The sequence below is a fragment of the Aspergillus clavatus genome, genomic scaffold, assembly GCF_000002715.2.
Source record: "Aspergillus clavatus NRRL 1 1099423829806 genomic scaffold, whole genome shotgun sequence".
In the NCBI taxonomy this organism is placed as follows: Eukaryota; Fungi; Ascomycota; class Eurotiomycetes; order Eurotiales; family Aspergillaceae; genus Aspergillus; species Aspergillus clavatus.
Window position 1 is genome coordinate 1,358,017 of NW_001517093.1, and position 13,572 is coordinate 1,371,588.

At 53.4% G+C, this 13,572-nt stretch overlaps 4 protein-coding genes across 4 annotated transcripts, besides 5 other annotated features; 1 reads left to right on the forward strand and 3 right to left on the reverse strand.

Annotated features, from left to right (window-relative positions):
* Positions 1–178: 178 nt before the first annotated feature.
* On the reverse strand, positions 179–3,245 carry ACLA_083820 (serine/threonine-protein kinase; the record flags this gene model as incomplete). Its single annotated transcript, XM_001268112.1, has 4 exons — positions 179–907; positions 970–1,032; positions 1,087–2,951; positions 3,005–3,245. The coding sequence occupies 4 exons, from the start codon at positions 3,243–3,245 to the stop codon at positions 179–181; spliced, it is 2,898 nt and encodes a 965-aa protein (XP_001268113.1).
* Positions 3,246–3,911: 666 nt separating this feature from the next.
* Positions 3,912–5,544, reverse strand: ACLA_083830 (FKBP-type peptidyl-prolyl cis-trans isomerase; the record flags this gene model as incomplete). The annotated part of the gene is made up of 4 exons (XM_001268113.1): positions 3,912–4,117; positions 4,192–4,903; positions 4,969–5,394; positions 5,455–5,544. 4 exons carry the CDS (start codon positions 5,542–5,544, stop codon positions 3,912–3,914), a joined length of 1,434 nt encoding a protein of 477 aa, XP_001268114.1.
* Positions 4,125–4,144: a microsatellite.
* Positions 5,111–5,150: a microsatellite.
* Positions 5,111–5,154: a microsatellite.
* Positions 5,545–5,792: 248 nt separating the features above from the next.
* Positions 5,793–5,818: a microsatellite.
* Positions 5,793–5,827: a microsatellite.
* A 232-nt stretch (positions 5,828–6,059) lies between these two features.
* ACLA_083840 (putative DNA damage repair protein Mus42) lies at positions 6,060–9,585 on the forward strand (the record flags this gene model as incomplete). Its single annotated transcript, XM_001268114.1, has 2 exons — positions 6,060–6,114; positions 6,179–9,585. The coding sequence occupies 2 exons, from the start codon at positions 6,060–6,062 to the stop codon at positions 9,583–9,585; spliced, it is 3,462 nt and encodes a 1,153-aa protein (XP_001268115.1).
* A 190-nt stretch (positions 9,586–9,775) lies between these two features.
* On the reverse strand, positions 9,776–13,028 carry ACLA_083850 (putative NRPS-like enzyme; the record flags this gene model as incomplete). Its single annotated transcript, XM_001268115.1, has 3 exons — positions 9,776–10,900; positions 10,953–11,952; positions 12,010–13,028. 3 exons carry the CDS (start codon positions 13,026–13,028, stop codon positions 9,776–9,778), a joined length of 3,144 nt encoding a protein of 1,047 aa, XP_001268116.1.
* Positions 13,029–13,572: the final 544 nt, after the last annotated feature.

Genomic DNA, 13,572 nt, shown 5'->3' on the forward strand with positions numbered 1-13,572 from the left:
ACACAGGTATTGGCTGCAGGGATCCTGAGATGTACACAAAAGCGAAGCAGTCCAGGTCTTTGTGGATTGATGGTAACTATAAATATCGGTAAGGATATGCCATGGTCAACAGCACTTGAAGATGGTTGATCATGAACAAGGTGACAAAACCACTTTTCTTGGACAGCAACAAAACAGTTCAATATCCATACAACTCTGATAACTGGCCCCTGGAAAAGATTGATCGCCCTCGTTCAGGCGCCAGAGCCAGAGCAACGGCTTTGGGTCGGCGGTATGTGTAACCTGGAAATGCTCCTCGCTTGCGGATGTCGAGTACTACTTTGCTTACCCTTGGGTCTCGCAGAATCTTGTCTCGCGGCCGTTTCTTTCTATTCTTCTCTTTTCTGCCCAGCTTGTCCTTCTTTTCTTTCTTACCGTCGCGGTTGCCCTCGTGCTGCACCTTCTCCTCCTCAGGATCTGGCTCGTGTAGATCATTTCCCTCAGGCTCGTCCTGGCCTTGATTGGCATCGGAACTAATAGAGACATCGTCTTGGTCGAGGCCCGTCATGCCGTTGTCATCGAAATAGCGAGTATCTTCCCATCCATCCACCTTGGGGATGAACGGTGGTTGCGTTAGATGATGCGATGCCCAGTCGATACCCAGAAAGAACGGGTGCGCTTTGATCTCCTCTGCGTCATTTGGATACACATAGGAGCCTTGGTAGTTCCGGCTGCGGTTACGATGGGAATGGAAGAGATGCCTACTCCCAGGCGGGAGGGGCAATGGGTCGTTCCGGACTCTATACTGTCGCGAGCACAGTCGGAACTCTCTGTCCTGTAGCAGTCGATTAATCAGATCGATCGCCTCCGCAGATACCATCTTGTCAGCAGGTCTATCGCTTGGGAAGAATAGCGACTGGACATGATGCTTTTCCCTGCCTGTCAGCGATGACGATGTTCTCATAGAGGACCTCGGGTCGGATTACCTACATGAACCTTCCATTTGGTCTCTTGCCGGTCCATAGAGGCAAAAGGGGTGAACCCATACAGGCACTGTTGAGGACATGAGACATACTCTTGGCCAGATCGGGAAGTGAGACCAGTTACCTCATAGATGATGATTCCCAAGCTCCACCAGTCACAACGTCCATCATACACCTCCCCCCGAACAATCTCAGGAGCCATGTATTGGCTGGTACCGACAATGCTTCTCGCAAGCCTGCGTTTTTGACTCGTGTCGCGCCAGTCCAGGAGATTCGTCAAGGGTGGTGCACGGTCCCGTCTGTTTGCCTCAGGAATTTGCGTGGTGCCAGCAGGCTTCGATTTTTCCAATCCTTCTTGATCCTCTCGATCGCCTTCAATTTGGATACCGAGCTTCTCTAGCAAAGAGTGCCGGTGGTCATTGTAGTAGACTTGGTCATGAGCCCAGTGTCCATCAAATGCGAGGCCAAAGTCAGAGATCTTCATATGACCCGAAGCCGAGATCAGGAAGTTGTCCGGTTTGATATCCCGGTGTATCCAATGAAGCTTATGAGCCTCCTCGATACAGAGGATCATTTCCACCGCATACCACTTCGTGTGCTCTTCAGACAGGATGTTCCGTCGCATCAGGACGCCCAAAAAGTCACCACCCACCATGTAATCCATGATAAGGTATAGATAGTTGTGGTCTTGGAAGCTTGCAATCAAGGGCACTATCCAACGAGATTTGGCAGAAGCAACGAGAAAATCCCTCTCTGCACGCAGATGCCCTTCCTGGCAGTTGCGTATCATCACCGATTTGCGAATCACCTTCATTGCAAATACATTTTTCCTAGCACCTGTCATGGTATGCCGACGAACCTTTTCCGAGCCCGCGAGCGCTGAGCGCAGCGGATTCAAACGGGCTGCTCTGAAAGAGGAGGATGCTCTTTCGTCTGCACAACGGCTATGATTCTCTTCGGATCCTTTCTCCCTCACCAAGCGGACGACCCCAAAGCTACCCCTGCCAAGGACTTTGACCACTTCGAAGCCAGCGAGGGAGACTGTTTCATCGCGGCGAGCACTATAAGGACGAGACTTTAGAACACGAAATTGGCGTAGGTGCTCGCGTTCCTGAGTCAGCCAGTTCTTCTTTGCTTTGACTTGCTCTTCTGGGGTGAGTGGATATGCATGGATGTACTTCTCGAGCTCAGTCTGGCGCTGGAAGCGTGGGTCCTCGTTGGACCACATGGTATTGAAGTGTGTCTCGAGAAATATCTTTGCATTGGCGGTGGCCTCTACAGTATGGATAGATGGCGTAACGCAGGGCAATTCTTGAATCGGGGTCAGGATCCTGTGTGTCCCACGGTCTCGTAGGGTCAGTTGTTGACCGTTCTCTGTCACATTCTGAGAAAGGTGCTTCCAGCTATCCTGAGAAGAGCAAGGTTCTTCAGATGTCGGAGGAGTCGAGTTTGTACTGACAGGTGAGCCACCATTAGAGGGAGAGGTTGAGGGGTCGTCGCTATCAGGAGCATCATTCGCGCTATCCCCCTGCTTGCTCAGCGGGGGGTGAGGCGACACGAACTGGGCAGCTCGAATACTCGGGCGTGATCGAGGCTTGGTACGGCGGATAACGGTTGGATAGCCAAATGCGGTGGATAATTTGCTTGAGACGATGTCGGTCAGCACTGCTGAAGTGGAATTTGTACATCGGATTTCGATGCGCGTGGGAATTGGCTCCACGATGTCGGTCTTCAAAAGTCGTGGCTGGAGCTCCGTAGGTGCTGTAACTCTCTCATCTGTAAGGGATAAATGACATCTGAACGCATCAAAGGACGTATTTGAGCTGCTTTGAGCTGATGCAACTGCCGCATGAATATTCTGACCCTCTATAGAAGGGGTGCTTTGGCCGGTGCGATTATCTCCGTCAGGATACGAGTGGAAAGACTGCGACGGCTCAGCAGAGTCCACTGGACTTGGGCGAACTTCTCCCGGGGGCGCCAGTCGTGCAGCTAGGTCATTCAAAGTCAGCAGGGCCTCGATCGGAAGGGTGTGGCGAGCTTACCATTTGAAGGAGTACGGAGTCCGAGAAATGATAGAAGCTTGGATCTGTTTCGTCTGAGGCGCGTGCTGATTCTATCACGGCTACTCTGGGTTGGTGAAGTAGACCCTGATTCACCCGAAACTCCCTGCTCGTTTGAGGACGTACAAAAGCCGTTCTCAGGGTCAACAGGATCGTTGCCTGACTGGGGGTGATCGTTGACGACCTGCAGACTCGCCAGATGAGCGTTGGTACTGGCGTCCATCCCGGCAGGAACGCTTCTTAATCGTGAATAAAAGATGTGTATCCTTCAGCTGCTTGTCGTGATACCAGCCTTCATTGGTATATATATTTAACGATAGTATGCGTATGGCTGATACAATGAGTCAAGGAATGAAGGGACTCTACGAGAACCAGGAAGGCCAGCAGTGACGATGTCAGGATGCTCATGGGAGAAGCTGAAGCTGAATGAAAGATGAAAAGGTGGGAGGGAATGGAGCAGATGCGGCATCATTCATAGAGGGAAACCACGCCGGTGACAGAGATTTGATGCCAGGGAAAGTGCGTCTTGTTTGTGAATAGAGAGAGGGAAGCGGGCCCTGCCGAAGACATTTTCGTATACAGTTGGCGTCCTACGAGATGCTGGATGATTATCTTGAGTTGGATGAACAAGTAGAATTCACACTTCATTTTGACGAGTAAGAGACTAGGACCCCTTGCGATATCCTCATCCCTGCTATATGCATGGCAAAAGGCTGTGCAAAATGGAAAACAAGTCGGATATCACCGGAATCATTATTCAAACAAAAAACCCCTAAACACCTTTTGAGAATGACCAAGTATATAAGAAACAGTGGGCGTCAATGGGGACAGATGATGACCCCGGGTGTGGACAATGGAACATCGGACAGAAGCTGAACTCAAAGGCTGCTTATTTGATCTCGAGGAGCTTGACGTCGAAGATCAACTTCGAGTTGGCCGGAATGCCGGGAAGAGCCTTCTTGCCGTAGGCCAGCTGAGGAGGAATGGTGATACGACGCTCAGCACCAACAGCCATGCCGGCAATACCGATGTCCCAGCCCTTGATGACCTCGCCCTTGCCGAGCTTGAAAGTGAAAGGCTTGCCCTTCTTGTTGGCTGTGACAAAAAAAAAAAAAAAAAAAAGTCAGCACTCTGCAGATCGGTTGTTGTTAGGAAAAAAGATCACATACCATCAAAAACCTTGCCATCCTCGAGCTTGCCGATGTATCTCATGGCCACAGTGTTGCCGTTCTTGGCGGCGGCACCCTTTCCGAGCTTCTTGTCATCAATCTTGACGCCCTTGATTTCCTTGACACCAAGGGTGCCGGTGGCCTTCTCAGCGGGCTTCTGACCAGAGGGAGTAGGGCCCTGCTCAAGGTTCTTGGCAAACTGGACCTTCTTGGCCTCCTTACCCTCCTTGGCCTCCTTCTTCTCCTCGACAGCGGCGGCCTCACCGTTGTTCTTCTTGAGCTTCTTCTGCTGCTTCTTGCTCAAGGCAGGCTCGGCGTTGGCGGCGGCCTTGCCCTTACCATCCTTGGCCATCAGGTCGTCAAGCGCCATCTCCTCGTCAGAGTCGGCGGTACGCTTGTTCTTGCCCTTGGAATCGACCAGCTTGGGGGCCTCCTCGTCGCTCTCAACCTCAGTGACTCTGGGATTCTCCAAAGAGTCAAGTTCGTCTTCCTCGTCGACATCGAGGAGGTCATTGATATCGTAGGATCCATCAGGAGGCAGGTCATAGTCATCCTCATCAGACTCCTCCTCAGAGTCCTCATCCTCATCGTGGTGATGGTCATCGGCGGGGATCACGTAGTTACCGGTCAAGTAGACGGTGTGGGTGCCGGTAACCTTGAAGAAAACGGGCTCACCCTCGTTGATGGTGATGTCCAGGGTTTGCTGGCAGTTCTGTTGAAAAATGTTAGCGCAATCCTGTCTCCAAGATCTACTAAGATGGTGAGTAAATGACATACTCTCTCGGGGTCCAAGGTGCAGACGACCATCTCATCGAGCTCGAGGCCCTCGTCCTCCTCATCCTCCTCCTCATCATCGTCATCACCCGTAGCGGGGGCCTTGCCCTTGACAAGCTTGGAGATGGCAGCCTTCAGATCAAAGTCATCATCTTCATCATCTTCATCATCCTCGTCATCCTCATCCTCCAGCATCTCCTTGAGAGCAGCAGCCTCCCTGAGCTTGCGGGCCTTCTCCTTGTCGCTGGGGCCGCCATTGAGCTCCTCATCGGAGTCCTCCTCCGAATCGTCCTCGTAGTCATCATCCGACTCATCCATATCCATATCCGCAGGGGGACGGACGATCTTGAGAGTAGCTCTGGGGCGAACGTTTCCATCCTCGAACTCGGGAGTCTCATCGGGATCGATAGCAGCCATGCTCACGCGGAACTATACATCGCAATTAGTGGACTTGCGTCCTGGAAATCCAGGTTATCAAGAGCGACAAACCATGGCAGCGGCATCGGGAACAGCAGGGATCAAAAGACCTCCAGCAGGAACCCTCAGGGCGTAAACTGCGACGGGCTGAACGGCGGACATTTTGTTTTGAATGCACGGATGGAAAAATTCTAATCACAGACAAGTAAAAAAGAGATATTCACAATATCACAGACAAGACGAGTACCGGATCAATGAAAGAATGATTGTCCAGGTAAGCAAAGAGGGGGGAATGGGGGAGAATCAGAGAGAAAGGAAGAGAGAGTCTTGAAGGTGATGAAGAACCTCCAAAGCTTTTTTTTTTTTCTGCGATGGAGCAAGCGGTGGAGCCTGAGCGCCTGAGGTCTCCATTTTTTTTTTTTTTTTTTTTTTTTTTTGTTCTTTTCCATGGAAACAACCCGGTGGCCAATCAGATCCTTGACCGCCTCCCACTATAAGTTCTCTGCAACTTCTCACCGCTTTGGAGCTCTGCATCGTCACATGACGTCGTGTTTGTCGTTCGCGTCCGCCGCCTCCACCACCATCAGCCATCAGCCATCCATGGTCACTCTCGCCGATAAGGTCATCTCAGACGAGGTAGCTGTGTCTGTCATGATCATAGCTATCTGCGGCCCATCATGGGCTCTGTTCACCATGCAAACTCCAGCGCTGTGCGCAAGCGGATAGAAAGCCGTGCGTTATTCCCTATACAGTTCCCGCGTTCTGTAAGCATTATGTGCTAATCTGGGGGGTTCAGATCACTTCGACGATGAAGAAGGCGAGGAATACGATGCGTCCAAGTTTGGTGGCTTTGGCGATTATATGCGTCGTAAAAAGCTCAAATTGCAGAACCTGGACGCCGAAATTCGCTCTTCCTCCCCAGATCGTCCTGCAATATTCCGGGGCGTAGTCGCTCATGTCAATGGATACACGCAGCCGTCTTTGCAGGACCTTCATCGTCTGATTGTGAGCCATGGAGGTGGGTTTCTCCAGTACCTGGATGGTAAGACTGCAGCGACCCACATCATCGCCAGTTCCTTGACCCTTAAGAAACGCGAGGAATTTAAAAGATATCGCATTGTGAAGCCGGCATGGGTGGTTGAGAGCGTCAAAGCTGGCCGTTTGCTTCCCTGGGACTTGTTTAGAGTTGTGGATGAGGGGCATGCCCAGAAGATCATCAATTTCGATAACGGACGGTTTCTCAGTCAGACAAATACTCAGCCTTCTGGATACAGAGATCAGACAGATTCCAGCTGGTACACATCTCGGCTGAAGGGCGTGGAGGCACCGGGAAAGACGATCGAGTCAAATGAAATTCAGCCTGACAATATTCCAACTCCCGTGGCGGATGATGCCCCGAAAGTCGGGACACAATCAGATTATGGCGAATTCCCCAGCTTTGCTTCGTCGGCCCAGGACGTGAACAGAGCGACCACTCCGGTATCTCGGCCAACTGGCTCGCCCGAGCCCTCAACGCCTTTAAATGAGACAAATGGTGCAGCGGGAGACGGTGATTCACCAAAATCTCCAAACGTAATTACCCCTGACCGGCCATCGGTGCGACAATCAACGACCCCCAAGGCAGAAATGACCTCTGAAGAGTACAACGCTCAACTTCTCGCAGATCCTCGAATGCGGAATTCAGGCGTGGTGAACCCGGAGTTTATTCAGCAGTACTACCGGGAGTCGCGTCTACACCATCTGTCAACGTGGAAAGCTGAGCTCAAAGCGCAGCTGCAGTCAACTACGAAAGAGAAATTGCAATCCCAAGTTGGCCGAAAAAAGCCAGTTCCAGGGGCCAGACGCTATGTTCTGCATGTGGATTTTGATTGCTTCTTCGCAGCTGTGTCCATACTGAAGCATCCTGAGCTCAAAGACCAGCCCGTCGCCATCGCCCACGGTGCAGGCTCTGGCTCTGAGATCGCTAGTTGTAACTATCCGGCGCGCGCTCGGGGCATCAAAAACGGGATGTGGATGAAGGGTGCTCTGCAGGCCTGTCCCGAGTTGAAAGTCTTACCCTACGATTTCCCTGCTTACGAAGAGGCTAGTCAGAAATTTTATGGCGCTGTTCTTTCGCTTGATGGTGTTGTTCAGAGCGTTAGCATTGACGAAGCGCTTGTGGATATCACGACCCAATGCCTCGAAGCTGGGGGCTCCGATGGGCGAGGAATATCGGAAGGGTCTATCTATCGTGAACAAGCGAGGGCAGATGAAATTGCTCAACACTTACGAGACTCGGTCAAAGTAGCAACTGGCTGCGATGTCTCCGTTGGTATCGGAGGAAACATCCTTCTGGCCAAGGTCGCTCTGCGGAAAGCAAAGCCTGCCGGACAATTCCAGCTGAAACCAGAAGCCATTTTAGATTTCATCGGCAATCTCACTGTGCAGGAGTTGCCTGGTGTTGGGTATAGTTTAGGAGCGAAGCTTGAGGAACTTAAGGTTAAATTTGTGAAAGACATCCGAGATCTTTCTCGCGAGAGACTAATCACCAGCCTTGGGCCGAAGACTGGCGCCAAGCTCTGGGACTATTCTCGAGGCATTGATTGCACGGAGGTTGGGAATGAAGTTATACGGAAGTCGGTTTCGGCGGAGGTCAACTGGGGGATTCGGTTCGTGAACCAAACGCAGGCCGAGGACTTTGTGCGGTCTCTGTGCGAGGAGCTACACCGAAGACTTGTCGAAAATCTGGTCAAAGGCAAGCATCTGACGCTCAAAGTAATGCGAAGAGCCGCAGATGCACCGCTGGAGCCTGTTAAACATCTTGGCCACGGCAAGTGCGACGTCTTCAACAAGAGTGTGGTTCTCGGTATTGCCACCAACGACCAGGAGATACTAGGCAAAGAGGCAGTATCGATGCTGCGTAGTTTCGCCTTCTCACCTGGCGATCTCAGAGGCTTAGGGGTCCAGATGACCAAACTTGAATCCCTGAAGTCGGGATTGCCCAATAGACCCGATGGGAGTCAACGACAATTAGATTTCAAAGCATCTCCGATACGGAAAAGCATCGAGCATGTACCGGACCCCGATGACCTGGACAGTCCCCGCAAGGGAGATGCCGCGGCCGTCAGTCGTGGTCCGCCGTTGAATGACCACTCTCACAAGCCCTTGAATATCTCAGGGACTCAGTTCATCATGCCATCTCAGGCTGACCCCAAGGTTGTCGCCGAGCTTCCTAGTGATATCCGATCAAAACTCATGTCGCAGGGCAAGATACAGCGTGCTTCTCGCTCCGCCTCGCCCTGTCCACCAGCTCGGTGGACGCAACAGTCCACAACCACGAAACTTCCTCCTCAGTCACAGCTCGACCCGGACACACTGGCGGCTCTGCCAGATGATGTCCGTGCCGAGATTCTGGGCTACTATAAACAACCCTCCGAGACCCCTGAATTACAACCAGCCATATCCCCTGCGCCCCCACCGCGCCCAAGCTCCTCTTCAGGAAACCTCAAGCTGAAGAAACCGTCAACCCCGACAAAGAAACGCCGTGGCCGTCCCAGCAACAAGGCTCTCGGCAACATGACCCTGACACAGTCAAACTTTGTCATCGCACGACAACAAGCCGCCCCCTCACTCAACACAGAATCCCAACCATCCTCCCGCCAGCCCTCCACCGACCCAGACCCGGAAGTCTCCGCCGAGTTCCTCGCCGCCCTCCCCGAAGATATCCGCCAGGAAGTCCTGGAGGAGCAAAAGCGAGCCCGCCTGCTGCAGCGCACGGGCATGGCCCCCGCGGCTCCCCGAAGAGTCGTCCCACCCAAACCATCGGCCCCAGCCGCCACGCAGGAAAAGCGCCTCCGCCTGTCCCCATTACCGGAACGGCCAACATTCACGTCCAAGAAGCTGTCCAGTCTGTCCGAGCTCCGGGACGAGCTCAGCGCGTGGCACAAAGCCTTCGCGGACGAGGGACCATTCGGCGAGGACGTCGCCGCACTCGCTGAGTATCTAAAACGCGTTGTCGTGGACGAGAAAGATCTCGATAAGGCGGTTTCGCTGGTGAGCTGGCTAGCGTGGCTTGCTGAGGATTCGAAGGACCTGCCGGGCGCTAGACAGCGGGGTGGTGCTTCGCAGGGGACGATGACGTGGGATGAGACTGTTTCGACTTTACGGGAGAGCGTCAGTGAAGGCGTCGACGAGAGGGGGTTGCCGCCGGTTGAGTTTTCTTAAACATTTGTCCATTATATGTAGGTTGTATATATATATATATCACGAACGTCACGATTTGCGACGCCAATTCAATTCCAGAATCTGTACAGAATCTTGACTACATATTGGATTTCAAAATATACTTATAAGGCTACAGGCACAGTGCTTAACTTCCGCCGAACAACATAATCATAAGAGGTATCCGTATCCATCAATTCACCACTCGTGCAGCAGAAGCAGACCAACACTCTCTCCGAAAGTACTCCACCATCTTCGCCACGAGTGCCTGATCCAACGGCCTCGCCTGCGCCAGCGTCGACGACACCTCGCTCGCCTTCGCCGTAGACCATCGTAGTGACCGCCGCGGCTGCTCGGTATCATACTTGCTCGCGAAGAAATCCAGCAATTTGATCGGCGGGTTTACTGCAGGGTCGGGATGCGACCCCCTCAGTCGACGGATCCACTCGCGCGGCGGGAGCTCCTCGAAAGCGAGACCCGCGCTGCGAAGACACGGAAGGAGGTCCCTGGTCCAGTGAAAGGGGTGCGGGCTGACGATGTGGAAGACGAGGTGTGGGTTTTCGTTGCTCCGGAGGGAAAGGTCGATGACGGCGCCTGCGACGGTGTCGACGGGAAGCCAGCGCGGGGACTCGTCGAGGGCCGGGAGGGCATGGATGGTGGTGGCGCATTGCAGGATCAGAGGGATGGCTTCGGTGGGGTTCCAGATGCCGTGGTGCTGGTCGCCGATGACCTGGCCGATGCGGAGGACGCGGGCGCGCAGGCCCGTGTGCTGGGCGGCCTGGATGCAGATGTGTTCACCGACGAGCTTGGACTGGGCGTAGCCCATGTTCTGCGCGTCGCTGAGTTTCTGTGGGAGGGCTTCGGGGATGTGCTCGCCGTCGGTGTTGACGACGGCGCTGACGGACGAGCAGAAATTGAAGGAGGCGGGGGCGGGTCGTTGCGATTTCAGACACAGGTCGATGAGGTTTTTGAGGCCGCCGATGCTGTCGCGCTCGAAACTGCTCAGCTGCATGTTGAAGTTGACGGACCAGGCGCAGTGAATCACGTCTGTTACCTCCATCATCAGTGTGTCGTAGGTTGACGAGGTTAGCCCGAGGGTGGGTTGCGAGAGATCAGATGGGAGAGCGACGAGCTTGCTGCGGACGGCATCAGAGAGCCCATCGTAAACCTTTCGGGCTCGCAGTGAGTTCCGCAGGCGATCGTCAGCTTCCGCTGTCGAGGCAGCTCGGATAAGGCAGTACACCTTCTGTACATCCTCAAGCACCGAGAGCTTGGCGACGACATGGCTTCCAAGAGACCCTGTCGCGCCTGTAACCACCTGAGGCTGTTTTAGATTGGATGCGGCGTGGAAATGCTCAAGGGTGACTTACGACGTATCGTCCTTGCCGCTCATTCGGAAGCGGCTCATGCTTCTTGAATTGGCTATATTTTGAAATGAGGGCATCCATTCTGTCTTCAATGGACTCGACAGCTCCCGAATCGCCAGAACCGAGTGCGCTCAGATACCGAGTGAGAGCATTAATAGTAGGATGCTCAAATGTAACATTCAGTCCGAGTCTGTGCCCACTTGTGTTCACCGTCTTCAAGAGGACCGACCGCAACTGGGCAGCCTGCAGGGAATCCATCCCCAAGGTGAAGAAATCTGCATCATCCGTCAAGGCGCCGGGTTCCTTCAAGGGAAGCAGGTTGCGTAGCTGCTCTCGCACGAAGTCTCTCAAATCGTGTTCCGACAGAATGAGTGTCCCCGTAACGGCATCCTCTGCCTCATACGCCTCCTCGATCAGATTGCCGAAAGTCCGGTAGAACGCCTGCCTGATGACCGTGCCCTTGTCGGTGCGCGGATACTGCGTGTCAGACGGGAGCACTCGCACCATGCTTCTCGAGAGTTGTCCAAACGCAGGCATTGCCCCGTGGGCCTGCTCCACCGCAGTCCAAATACCCTCAATGATCTCCGCGTCGGATAGATCGTCAGCGCCAGGGGCACGAATAACCACCAATCCGATACAAGCCCTCCCTGCTCCAAAGACAACCGCTTCAGAAACGGCATCATGCTGCCGGACCCGCCCTTCCATGTCCAACGGGTTCACCTTCTCGCCGTTCACGAGAACAATCGTGTCGTCCAGTCGCGCGTAGTACTTGTACGCCTCGATCGCTGGATGCTTGAGGAAGAGGTCCTTGGTAGCGTACGAGCCATCCGGTCTATTCGACATGACCTTTGACGGCCAGCCGTCGAGAACTACCAGTTCAAATATGCCGGGAGAGCGCTCTTCGAATGCAAGATACTTCCTGACTGCGTCCGAAGGGCGCACCCAGTCCCAACCCTTATCTCCAACGGGGCGAAACGAGGTCATGAGTTGGCCGGTTTCGGTCCTGAAAGCATTCATTAGGAGCCATCTCAAGCCAGGTTCTACATTCATGGCAACTCACGTTCCATAATGACTGATCAAATTGACACCGTTCTGCACGAGCCGATCACCCAATGAATCAGGACACGCAGAACCCCCAAACATGACCGCTTTCAGTTTCGCAAGCACAGCGATACCTTCGTCGGTTTCCGCGAGGAGTTTCAGCGCGTAGGGCACACCGTAGAAGATCTCAAGCTCGTGTGAGCGCATGATATCCAGCAGATACTGCTTGGTGAGCGGTAAATCCGCACTGTAGAGACGCAGTGTTTTGCACGAGTGGACGGTTCGGAAGAGACAGCTGAGTCCGTGGTTGTGATACAGAGGCAGTGTTATGAATCCGGACATGTTCATATTCCCCGCGTAGTTCTTGAGAACGGCACGTTGCGTCTGGAAAATGGGTTTAGGTAGCCCCGTCGAGCCGCTGGAGTGAATAATCCAGGCAATATGCTGCGACTCGACCTCGGAATCCAGATGAGGTGTAAGGTTCGTGTCAACGTCACAGGGTGCCGGGTAATCATAAACCTCCTGAGTCGGGATCTCGTCGATGTGCAACCCTGGGATCCGGAGGCGAAGTACCTCGGCTGTCTGACGAAGAGAGGCATGGACGAAGATATGCTTGGACCCCGTCTTCTCCAGTAGCGACGCATATGCCTCGGTGGATATGCTCGTCGAGAGGAGGAGACCTGCATGCCCGAGCTTCGTCACGGCTAGAAGCATGACAAGGTAGTCGAGGTTGGACGGGCCCAGCAGCGCAATAACGGCTGGTTTTTCAGACGAGACCTTCCGTGGCGGTGCTTGAGCAGTGATTGCCTTGGCGACTCTGAAGGCGAAGACATCGAGTTGTCGCAGGGGGTAGTCGACGTATTCGATGCCGGCTCGAGGGTAGGATATCACTGGCTGTGAGGATGCCAATGAGGCGCGGTGCCGGACGAACTCATCAACTGTGAGCGGCTCCCTATCGGGTATGTCGAGGCCGACTTTCTCATGATGAGCAAGCTCTTCGGGAAGAGCGTTCAAGGGGGGAAGTGGTGAAGATAGCATAGTAGTGACACCGCTTGGTCAACATTGGCAATTTGGCACAGAAGTGTCCTGCAGGGAATGCCTCCGAGAAGAGACGGGAATCAATCTGATTTATGTGCATCATGCTGCACTCTCCGTGCGTCAAGGGATCTCTCATCGATCTCCATATCCGACAATCATCAATTGTGTAGAGCACAGCAGAGCAGATGGATACTGTAAAAGCTCCGGAGAAGTCCACGAACACTCGGATATTAATCCGACCAGATTAACATCGCCTTCGCATGCATATCACTATTATTCAGGGAGTAGAAAGTGGTGTCTGCACATCCTGGCTCTCTGCCTGGATATCCAGCTGGCGGCTGGTGCGTACGGCGACCAACCAACAAATGCAGTATAATTGATGCGAATTTGCGTCTCGGTCGACCTGTGTTTCCAAGCCGTCTTTTGCATGACCCAGCTCCCAATTGTGATTTCAAGATCAACCGTGTATTAAGCCGTACAAGCCCGACAATTGGAAATATACATACGCACAAAATGACCCCAGAGAAAAAGGCCATAATAGAGT